At 38.5% G+C, this 11,923-nt stretch overlaps 1 protein-coding gene across 1 annotated transcript; it reads right to left on the reverse strand.

Annotated features, from left to right (window-relative positions):
• Positions 1-3,064: 3,064 nt before the first annotated feature.
• On the reverse strand, positions 3,065-8,898 carry LOC136350202 (uncharacterized). The gene is made up of 3 exons (XM_066301716.1): positions 8,837-8,898; positions 4,805-4,958; positions 3,065-4,113 (listed from the first exon to the last, which is right to left on the reverse strand). Exon 3 carries the CDS (start codon positions 3,986-3,988, stop codon positions 3,272-3,274), a length of 717 nt encoding a protein of 238 aa, XP_066157813.1. The 5' UTR covers positions 3,989-4,113; positions 4,805-4,958; positions 8,837-8,898; the 3' UTR covers positions 3,065-3,271.
• Between the last annotated feature and the right edge of the window lie 3,025 nt (positions 8,899-11,923).

Here is an 11,923-nt window from a genome sequence, read left to right on the forward strand (position 1 = left end):
CCGCTTCTATTAGAGCCAAATTGACGATTTGCCGTTTAAGGCCTTATTATGCTTATTTTGCCAAAAGGAGACGATTTGAACAAAATTGGTTGTAGCGTTGGCGAAATATCCCCAAATTGTACGATTTGGCCAAAAAGTGCCGCTTCTATTAGAGCCAAATTGACGATTTGCCGTTTAAGGCCTTATTATGCTTATTTTGCCAAAAGGAGACGATTTGAACAAAATTGGTTGTAGCGTTTGCGAGATAACGTCAAATCATAAGATTTGGCCAAAAAGTGCCGCTTCTATTAGAGCCAAATTGACGATTTGCCGTTTAAGGCCTTATTATGCTTATTTTGCCAAAAGGAGACGATTTGAACAAAATTGGTTGTAGCGTTGGCGAAATATCCCCAAATTGTACGATTTGGCCAAAAAGTGCCGCTTCTATTAGAGCCAAATTGACGATTTGCCGTTTAAGGCCTTATTATGCTTATTTTGCCAAAAGGAGACGATTTGAACAAAATTGGTTGTAGCGTTGGCGAAATATCGCCAAATTGTACGATTTGGCCAAAAAGTGCCGCTTCTATTAGAGCCAAATTGACGATTTGCCGTTTAAGGCCTTATTATGCTTATTTTGCCAAAAGGAGACGATTTGAACAAAATTGGTTGTAGCGTTTGCGAGATAACGTCAAATCATAAGATTTGGCCAAAAAGTGCCGCTTCTATTAGAGCCAAATTGACGATTTGCCGTTTAAGGCCTTATTATGCTTATTTTGCCAAAAGGAGACGATTTGAACCAAATTGGTTGTAGCGTTTGCGAGATAACGTCAAATCATAAGATTTGGCCAAAAAGTGCCGCTTCTATTAGAGCCAAATTGACGATTTGCCGTTTAAGGCCTTATTATGCTTATTTTGCCAAAAGGAGACGATTTGAACAAAATTGGTTGTAGCGTTTGCGAGATATCGCCAATTTGTACGATTTGGCCAAAAAGTGCCGCTTCTATTAGAGCCAAATTGACGATTTGCCGTTTAAGGCCTTATTATCCTTATTTTGCCAAAAGGAGACGATTTGAACAAAATTTGTTGTAGCGTTTGCGAGATATCGCCAAATTGTACGATTTGGCCAAAAAGTGCCGCTTCTAGTAGAGCCAAATTGACGATTAGCCGTTTAAGGCCTTATTATGCTTATTTTGCCAAAAGGAGACGATTTGAACAAAATTGGTTGTAGCGTTTGCGAGATATCGCCAAATCATAAGATTTGGCCAAAAAGTGCCGTTTCTATTAGAGCCAAATTGACGATTTGCCGTTTAAGGCCTTATTATCCTTATTTTGCCAAAAGGAGACGATTTGAACAAAATTGGTTGTAGCGTTTGCGAGATATCGCCAAATTGTACGATTTGGCCAAAAAGTGCCGCTTCTATTAGAGCCAAATTGACGATTTGCCGTTTAAGGCCTTATTATGCTTATTTTGCCAAAAGGAGACGATTTGAACAAAATTGGTTGTAGCGTTTGCGAGATATCGCCAATTTGTACGATTTGGCCAAAAAGTGCCGCTTCTAGTAGAGCCAAATTGACGATTTGCCGTTTAAGGCCTTATTATGCTTATTTTGCCAAAAGGAGACGATTTGAACAAAATTGGTTGTAGCGTTTGCGAGATATCGCCAAATTGTACGATTTGGCCAAAAAGTGCCGCTTCTATTAGAGCCAAATTGACGATTTGCCGTTTAAGGCCTTATTATGCTTATTTTGCCAAAAGGAGACGATTTGAACAAAATTGGTTGTAGCGTTTGCGAGATATCGCCAAATTGTACGATTTGGCCAAAAAGTGCCGCTTCTATTAGAGCCAAACTGACGATTTGCCGTTTAAGGCCTTATTATGCTTATTTTGCCAAAAGGAGACGATTTGAACAAAATTGGTTGAAGCGTTGGCGAAATAACGCCAAATTGTACGATTTGGCCAAAAAGTGCCGCTTCTATTAGAGCCAAATTGACGATTTGCCGTTTAAGGCCTTATTATGCTTATTTTGCCAAAAGGAGACGATTTGAACAAAATTGGTTGTAGCGTTTGCGAGATATCGCCAAATTGTACGATTTGGCCAAAAAGTGCCGCTTCTATTAGAGCCAAACTGACGATTTGCCGTTTAAGGCCTTATTATGCTTATTTTGCCAAAAGGAGACGATTTGAACAAAATTGGTTGAAGCGTTGGCGAAATAACGCCAAATTGTACGATTTGGCCAAAAAGTGCCGCTTCTATTAGAGCCAAATTGACGATTTGCCGTTTAAGGCCTTATTATCCTTATTTTGCCAAAAGGAGACGATTTGAACAAAATTGGTTGTAGCGTTTGCGAGATATCGCCAAATCATAAGATTTGGCCAAAAAGTGCCGCTTCTAGTAGAGCCAAATTGACGATTTGCCGTTTAAGGCCTTATTATCCTTATTTTGCCAAAAGGAGACGATTTGAACAAAATTGGTTGTAGCGTTTGCGAGATATCGCCAAATCATAAGATTTGGCCAAAAAGTGCCGCTTCTATTAGAGCCAAATTGACGATTTGCCGTTTAAGGCCTTATTATCCTTATTTTGCCAAAAGGAGACGATTTGAACAAAATTGGTTGTAGCGTTTGCGAGATATCGCCAAATTGTACGATTTGGCCAAAAAGTGCCGCTTCTAGTAGAGCCAAATTGACGATTTGCCGTTTAAGGCCTTATTATGCTTATTTTGCCAAAAGGAGACGATTTGAACAAAATTGGTTGTAGCGTTTGCGAGATATCGCCAATTTGTACGATTTGGCCAAAAAGTGCCGCTTCTATTAGAGCCAAACTGACGATTTGCCGTTTAAGGCCTTATTATGCTTATTTTGCCAAAAGGAGACGATTTGAACAAAATTGGTTGAAGCGTTGGCGAAATAACGCCAAATTGTACGATTTGGCCAAAAAGTGCCGCTTCTATTAGAGCCAAATTGACGATTTGCCGTTTAAGGCCTTATTATGCTTATTTTGCCAAAAGGAGACGACTTATATTTCTTTACTCGTTGGGAGCAATAAAAAAAATGATTTATTTATTTTAAAATTATTACAAGTTCAAATAAAGGCAAAAATTACGTTACACTATCAGTTACGAGCTTTAATCACGACAATTACACAAAGAATGCTAATTAACTTAAATCTACTCCTTTTATATAAAATAAAGTTCATAGTCAGCACTATTGCATCCTGGCCGTGCGCTTCCCGCGGTGGTTCGTGGAATCCGTGGATGGTAATTCCTCCCCCCTAAGAGTGAACTTCAATGGCATCATGGAAGTTGCACGTCCTCCCCTGTGGTTTTGGTGGGTGGATCTTGATTTCTCTTTATTCTGCTCTGTCTCCATTTCCAAAGGGTTGATAGGCAACAGAGGGCTGCAAGGGCGTATAGTAAGATGGTCCACATGCTGGGGTAGGTGACAAGTTCCGTGTAGGTGATTGGTGAAAGCGGGCTGTCCATGGCGATCTTTTCTTCTAATTCGTGGAGGTCGTCTAACTTCAAGTCAGGCAGATGCAGGCTTAAGTTTAGGTATGGCAGTTGTTGCTCCTTTTCGGCTAAGTCCGGAAATAGTATTGGCTCGGGGGTGATTTTCATAACCTTTTCGATATTTTCGGCAATAACTTTTTTCACTGTGATCCGGCATCCTGGAGGGATTCGGCAGATGAAAGTACCCATTAAGTTGCGCTTTTCGTTTAGCGAATTGGGGCAAAACATTTGAACGGTTTCCCTTTTTGGCAATACCATTACCCACTTATGTGTCTCGTCTAGCCGATTGAGGATTGGTTCAGTGACTTTGGCCTCTATTTGGTGGCAATTTGAAGTCTCTCCATCTCTCTGAAGTATCTGGACCTCGCAAGGCGAGTTGCTTCCTATTTCTTCTAGTCGAGAATTTGGACAAAGGTATCTTTCTGGCATTAGTTTTTGACAGTTTTCCCTGGTGTACATGTAGTACAATCTGTCCGTGATCAGATACTTATTTCGAGACATTATAAACTTAAACTGACCTTGATGTTGGATTGGGACTGCATATAGATGGAAAAGGTCAAAGGATCGGTTATGTGCGATGGGAACATGTAATATATGAATGATTCGTAGTTGCGATATGAAGCTTTCTGGTTTAATGGTTTTGGCTATTATTGGTATGTTACTTTGTATGGCCTGTAGAGGTAATTGACCTTCATCCAACTGGTTTCGTAACAATTGTAATTCGGTATAAAGTTCTTGATTCGTAATAATGGTTGGATGTAGGACTCCCAATTGAGAAAATACCATTGAATTTTCGATGTCTTGCAAAATCGAATCAACTACTTCGTACATGTTAATAAAATCATTATTAAGTTCCACAAATAACATAAAGTTCCTCCCTGAATTTATCTCGTTCAAATAAGGACGTATTTGATTAATTTTTTCCTCGATCATTTTGTCATTTTTATAGAGTTGCTGTAGAGTTTGATTAAATCGCTCAATAACTGATTTCGATAGTGTCCCTTGATTCATTACTTTTGTCTGGAGTATTTGTTGGTTGGTCTCTAAGTTTTTTATTAGGTTGTTGTATCGATCTCCGTCGGCTGAATCTAAATTTCCCGAGATTAGTTTAAATGCTGTACCTAACACATTTACTAATCCTCGTTTTTGTCTAAAGTTTTGGGGTGGAATAATTTCGTTTAATCGTCTCTCAACTTTTTCCTTTAGGAATTTTAGCATTTCAAGAGAGTTTCGTATTTTAATGGTATACTTTTCAAAGGGTTCCGATACGTTAGTGTAAGTTAGGAGATGAGTGGTCTGTAAGTGAAGTCGTTTTACCTGGTTCACTATTGGTTGCATGTCGTAGTAGTGAATCAAGGTATGTACGTGATGAATAACTGAAGCTTTCCCTATCTTTATTGGGATTATACCAGGGTTGTCCGTTAATTCTCTCATTTCTATTGTTTCCGGGGATGCGAGCATGCTCATGCTGCTACTGAAATCAATAAAAGTTACTTTTATCGGCCGTACGTATACACACATATTCTTAAAACTATACCTATTTCTATATGTTAACTTATAATTTATATACATTTTTACTTAGTCTTTATTTTTAGTTCTATTAAAACTATAACGTTTCCGGAGGGGTCTTTTCAAGTTACTCATATGAACCTTGCCCTGGTTCTGTATTGAAACTACTTTCTTATCCGGGTTTATTGTATCTATTTTCACGGGGCCCTTAAATGGATCCCGTAACTTTTCTCTTCCATGAGTCGCTACGTAAGCTGGGGTTTCTTCTTCAAACATATTGGGTTCTTCCAAATTTTCATTTAGTCTACCAGTTCTCTTTTCTTTCTCGTCGCTAAGCGTTTGATTTAGTTTTTTGTATAAAATTTTTGTCCTTTCTTTATGTTCGGCAACGTAATTCGTCATTAGTGCCTGATCCAAATCAATATTAAAGGGGTCTTCTTTATTAAGGTGTCCTGTGATTATGTCGATTGGTTTGAATTTGGTAATTGAATGTATTGTGTGGTTATACGCCAGTATTGCTTGTTTGACCTTTCTTGTTATGGGTGAATCCTTTTGCCCTTGGTTGTTTAGTAATCGAACGTGTTCTGTTAATGTCGAATGTAGCCTTTCCACCACTCCATTAGATTGAGGGTGTTCCGGTGAGCAAAAATGGATGTCCACTTTATGGAGTTGTAATAACTCCGTTACAACTGTGTTTTTGAATTCTGTTCCGTTGTCCGTGATTACTTTTGTGGGGATTCCATGGTGCGAAAAGAATGTAATTAAATTATCTGCTATTTCCGGAGCGGTTGTTGAATTTAATGGATAGGCTTGTGCATATTTGGAAAAGCTATCAATGATGGTCAAAAATTTTGTTTTTTCTAGGGTGTAAGTGTCCAAATGGATGATCTCGAATGGTCTGCTGGCTGTGGGTGTGATGTTCATTTTCATTTTAATTGGGTTCCGGGCATATTTGCTCTTTTGGCATATTTCGCATTGATTAATGTACATTTGTATGGACGTTTTAATATTAGGCCAATAATATTTGTTTTTTATCCTTTGTTCTGTCTCATCTATGCCTCTATGGTTGGTCTTTCCTTCATGATATGCCTGTATTGTTTCTTGTACTTCTGTTTCGTCTATTACATCGATTAATTTGATCATGCAGCGTTTAAACTTCAGTGAGGGGTGTTTGAAATTTTTCGTTATTACCTTGCTGAACTCGGGGTATAGATTTGGATCTTCAAAGTACAGAGAGTATAATTTTTGTGGGTCCACATATTCCTTAATAAATTTCATTACATCGTACTCCAAATTGTTCTCGGATAACTGTAACAAAAATCTTTTCTTTTTTCCAAATAATGTTATTTGTTTTGTTTTAGCTGGCGAGTGATAAACACGTGATATTATAACTTGATGGGCGCCGTAATTTACAGCTGTCTCTTGCATTGGTATTCCCACGACGGGATGTTGTTCGTTGTTGGAATGCACGGTATTTCCATCGTCAGCATTTCCGGCGTTCATCATCTCTGGTATTTCGTTATTGTCACGTTCCGTGTCTGGTTGAGCTATAACTGAAACCTGATCTATATCCATTTCCTCTGGTCGTGTTCGACTCGTGGATTCTTCGAATTTACTTGCTTTTAATGATTCGTTGAATTCTTCCATATATTGTTCAAGGTTGCTGATATCATCTGTTTCATTCACGTGTATCTCGATTTGACTTAAGGCGTCAGCGTTCATATTTAGTTTGCCTTTCTTATAAAAAATATCAGAAAATTCGTTGCATAATTCAATTATTTTCCCTTTTTCTTCTCGGTTCTTATATTCTATTCTGATTAGAGATGAAACGGGCAAATCCGTTAATTTGTTATTACTTTCTATGTGATTAATACTAGTTTCTGTTAGATTACTAAATTCTTCAACCGCGATTGGTTCGGAAATATCTAAACTAATCGGTTCACACGTATTATTCAATATTGTGGTGATCGCTTCACCATTTCTAGCTACGGATATCGAATTTGGTATCTCGCAGTTACCTATCTTACTATAAGGGATCATTATTTCACCCTTTTTGATATTTGTTCTTATCTTTATAACTTGTTCTGAACGCGGACTTACAGTAACAAAATTAGTTTGTGGTTTTACCTTATAATATTTTAAGGGTATGTGTGCATACGGGGTAATTAAGTATCCCGTATCGTAATCCAATTTTGCCTGTAACAATTTCAAATTATCTATCCCGATCAGCCCATCAAAGATGTGATGGAACTTGAAGAGATAAAATTTCATAAGTGATTCTTCCGGTAGATTGAAAATTTTTGATGCCGGTACATTAGTACTGTACTTATGGGCTGATTGCTGATATACCGTCGATACGATAAATGGTTCTGGTTTAATGAAATTTTGAAAATATTTATTTGCCAACTCTGGGTTGATAAATGATCTAGTTGAACCACTATCTATCAAAAATTTCAAATCATATTCCGGGAATATTATATAAGATAATTCACTAGATGCTATATTGTTTAATTGAATAGTTTCCGGTATTATTTGCCGTCGCCGTCGAGGCTCGTTGCATAAAAATTTCCGTCCACATCCTCCGTGCAAGAATGTGCTGACGCTGCATTCTCGAAGCTGCGAGAACTATGCGGCGAACATTCGCACGGAAGTGTCATGTTACAACGGCGTGTGCGGTTCGTTGCTCTAATGTCGGTGTCGTTTTCACATTCTTCCGTTGTGTGATATAATTCTTCGACCACAAAGTTTGGATTGCGATTCGAGTTAAATGGCCTCTGTTGAAAATTTGATTGGGGTCGAAAATTTTTAGATGTATTACGGGTTGACACGCTCATAGGGGTAGGCTTTGGTAATGGCCTATTTTGGTTGGGTCTAAATACGTTCGTGGATGGTCTTTGCGTAGAATTTTGAGCATTGGCGAAATTGTTAGCTCTGAATGGGGGTGATTGTTGACTTTGAAAGCTAGTGGGCCTGAATGGTGACTGTTGCGGGAATGAAAAATTGTTTGGTCTAGAAAAAGATTGCTGTTGGAAATTTGAAAAATTATTTGCATTGAAATTAGAATTATTATTTTGAGGTCTCCTAGAGGTTTGGTTATTTTGTCCTCTAGGATATTGGGGTCTTGTATGGGTCTGAAAATAGTGGATATTATCCTCTTCGATTACAAACTGTAAAGCCGTAGGAAGATTTGGGGGTCGCATACACCTAATTGTGGTGCCTAAGGGTTCTTTAAGTCCTGAAAGAAATGTCTTCAAGGCTAATTCGTTGTATAAATCCCTTTTAAGATTTTTCCCAGCTTCAGTTAATTCATGCGCACTGACGTAAGAGCAAAGTAGATTTAAAATATGCAAAATCCTGTCATAAAATTGACTCGGCGATTCGGAATTAAGTTGGCGGAGCAAAACCAAATCCCTGTTTAAACATGCCTCATCTCTCTGGTCGGCAAAGTGCCTGCTTAAAATATTTTTTAATTCTGCCCAGTTCGATACCTTCTGGGTTCCCAACACTAATTTTGCATTACCCGTTAGTTTACCAATTATGCAATTTAAAAGATACACATTTTGAAAGTGATTTGGTTGCTGGGCCAAGTAAAATGAGTCAATGACTGAATCACATATCGATAGATATCTTCCTAAATCATTAGGGTTACCGTCAAATTCAGGGATGCACTTCAAGTATTCGGGTTTGAAATCGGCCATGACTGAACGCACACTCGTGTTAGATTTTATGGTACGTGAGACTTTGGAATTGTCGGGATTAGAGTCAGTTGAAGTTTCTACTATGGTCAGGGTTTCTAACTGATTAAGTAACTGATCTACACTTGACATCGATTGTACTTACAGTATCAGGATGATGCCTCTCAGGAACATATGGTTGCTTTCTTTGCCTTGATTGGATCTGGATCTGGTCCACTGCTCCAAGCTTCTTCTTCTAATTTCTTTCTTCTTCACTGGTTCGGTAGTTCGCGGTTAGTTCATTAACGTCGATTCGTTAATAAGCCCGAAAACTTATCCGTTACGACTGCGCCACTTATATTTCTTTACTCGTTGGGAGCAATAAAAAAAATGATTTATTTATTTTAAAATTATTACAAGTTCAAATAAAGGCAAAAATTACGTTACACTATCAGTTACGAGCTTTAATCACGACAATTACACAAAGAATGCTAATTAACTTAAATCTACTCCTTTTATATAAAATAAAGTTCATAGTCAGCACTATTGCATCCTGGCCGTGCGCTTCCCGCGGTGGTTCGTGGAATCCGTGGATGGTAATTGACGATTTGAACAAAATTGGTTGTAGCGTTGGCGAAATAACGCCAAATCGTGGTTTTCGGGCAATTTCCGACGAAACTCGCCGATTTCACGGATTTGACTATTTTTAAGCACAGTATTGTTAAGAATGACGGAAATAGCACGAAATCGTACGATTTACACGATTTGGTCAAAAAGTGCCGCTTCTAGTAGAGCCAAATTGACGATTTGCCGTTTAAGGCCTTATTATGCTTATTTTGCCAAAAGGAGACGATTTGAACAAAATTGGTTGTAGCGTTTGCGAGATATCGCCAAATTGTACGATTTGGCCAAAAAGTGCCGCTTCTATTAGAGCCAAATTGACGATTTGCCGTTTAAGGCCTTATTATGCTTATTTTGCCAAAAGGAGACGACTTGAACAAAATTGGTTGTAGCGTTTGCGAGATATCGCCAAATTGTACGATTTGGCCAAAAAGTGCCGCTTCTATTAGAGCCAAATTGACGATTTGCCGTTTAAGGCCTTATTATGCTTATTTTGCCAAAAGGAGACGATTTGAACAAAATTGGTTGAAGCGTTGGCGAAATAACGCCAAATTGTACGATTTGGCCAAAAAGTGCCGCTTCTATTAGAGCCAAATTGACGATTTGCCGTTTAAGGCCTTATTATGCTTATTTTGCCAAAAGGAGACGATTTGAACAAAATTGGTTGTAGCGTTTGCGAGATATCGCCAAATCGTAAGATTTGGCCAAAAAGTGCCGCTTCTATTAGAGCCAAATTGACGATTTGCCGTTTAAGGCCTTATTATCCTTATTTTGCCAAAAGGAGACGATTTGAACAAAATTGGTTGTAGCGTTTGCGAGATATCGCCAAATTGTACGATTTGGCCAAAAAGTGCCGCTTCTAGTAGAGCCAAATTGACGATTTGCCGTTTAAGGCCTTATTATGCTTATTTTGCCAAAAGGAGACGATTTGAACAAAATTGGTTGTAGCGTTTGCGAGATATCGCCAATTTGTACGATTTGGCCAAAAAGTGCCGCTTCTAGTAGAGCCAAATTGACGATTAGCCGTTTAAGGCCTTATTATGCTTATTTTGCCAAAAGGAGACGATTTGAACAAAATTGGTTGTAGCGTTTGCGAGATATCGCCAATTTGTACGATTTGGCCAAAAAGTGCCGCTTCTAGTAGAGCCAAATTGACGATTTGCCGTTTAAGGCCTTATTATGGTTATTTTGCCAAAAGGAGACGATTTGAACAAAATTGGTTGAAGCGTTGGCGAAATAACGCCAAATTGTACGATTTGGCCAAAAAGTGCCGCTTCTATTAGAGCCAAATTGACGATTTGCCGTTTAAGGCCTTATTATGCTTATTTTGCCAAAAGGAGACGACTTGAACAAAATTGGTTGTAGCGTTTGCGAGATATCGCCAAATTGTACGATTTGGCCAAAAAGTGCCGCTTCTATTAGAGCCAAATTGACGATTTGCCGTTTAAGGCCTTATTATGCTTATTTTGCCAAAAGGAGACGATTTGAACAAAATTGGTTGTAGCGTTTGCGAGATATCGCCAATTTGTACGATTTGGCCAAAAAGTGCCGCTTCTATTAGAGCCAAATTGACGATTTGCCGTTTAAGGCCTTATTATCCTTATTTTGCCAAAAGGAGACGATTTGAACAAAATTTGTTGTAGCGTTTGCGAGATATCGCCAAATTGTACGATTTGGCCAAAAAGTGCCGCTTCTAGTAGAGCCAAATTGACGATTAGCCGTTTAAGGCCTTATTATGCTTATTTTGCCAAAAAGAGACGATTTGAACAAAATTGGTTGTAGCGTTTGCGAGATATCGCCAATTTGTACGATTTGGCCAAAAAGTGCCGCTTCTATTAGAGCCAAATTGACGATTTGCCGTTTAAGGCCTTATTATCCTTATTTTGCCAAAAGGAGACGATTTGAACAAAATTGGTTGAAGCGTTGGCGAAATAACGCCAAATTGTACGATTTGGCCAAAAAGTGCCGCTTCTAGTAGAGCCAAATTGACGATTTGCCGTTTAAGACCTTATTATGCTTATTTTGCCAAAAGGAGACGATTTGAACAAAATTGGTTGTAGCGTTTGCGAGATATCGCCAAATTGTACGATTTGGCCAAAAAGTGCCGCTTCTAGTAGAGCCAAATTGACGATTTGCCGTTTAAGGCCTTATTATGCTTATTTTGCCAAAAGGAGACGATTTGAACAAAATTGGTTGTAGCGTTTGCGAGATATCGCCAAATCATAAGATTTGGCCAAAAAGTGCCGCTTCTATTAGAGCCAAATTGACGATTTGCCGTTTAAGGCCTTATTATCCTTATTTTGCCAAAAGGAGACGATTTGAACAAAATTGGTTGTAGCGTTTGCGAGATATCGCCAAATTGTACGATTTGGCCAAAAAGTGCCGCTTCTATTAGAGCCAAATTGACGATTTGCCGTTTAAGGCCTTATTATGCTTATTTTGCCAAAAGGAGACGATTTGAACAAAATTGGTTGAAGCGTTGGCGAAATAACGCCAAATTGTACGATTTGGCCAAAAAGTGCCGCTTCTATTAGAGCCAAATTGACGATTTGCCGTTTAAGGCCTTATTATGCTTATTTTGCCAAACGGAGACGATTTGAACAAAATTGGTTGTAGCGTTTGCGAGATATCG

Source organism: Euwallacea fornicatus, unplaced genomic scaffold, assembly GCF_040115645.1.
Source record: "Euwallacea fornicatus isolate EFF26 unplaced genomic scaffold, ASM4011564v1 scaffold_175, whole genome shotgun sequence".
NCBI classification, from domain to species: Eukaryota; Metazoa; Arthropoda; class Insecta; order Coleoptera; family Curculionidae; genus Euwallacea; species Euwallacea fornicatus.

Bases quoted from the DNA above. Each gene is read 5' to 3' on its own strand.
- LOC136350202 (XM_066301716.1), bottom strand. From the start codon at position 3,988: ATGTCTCGAAATAAGTATCTGATCACGGACAGATTGTACTACATGTAC.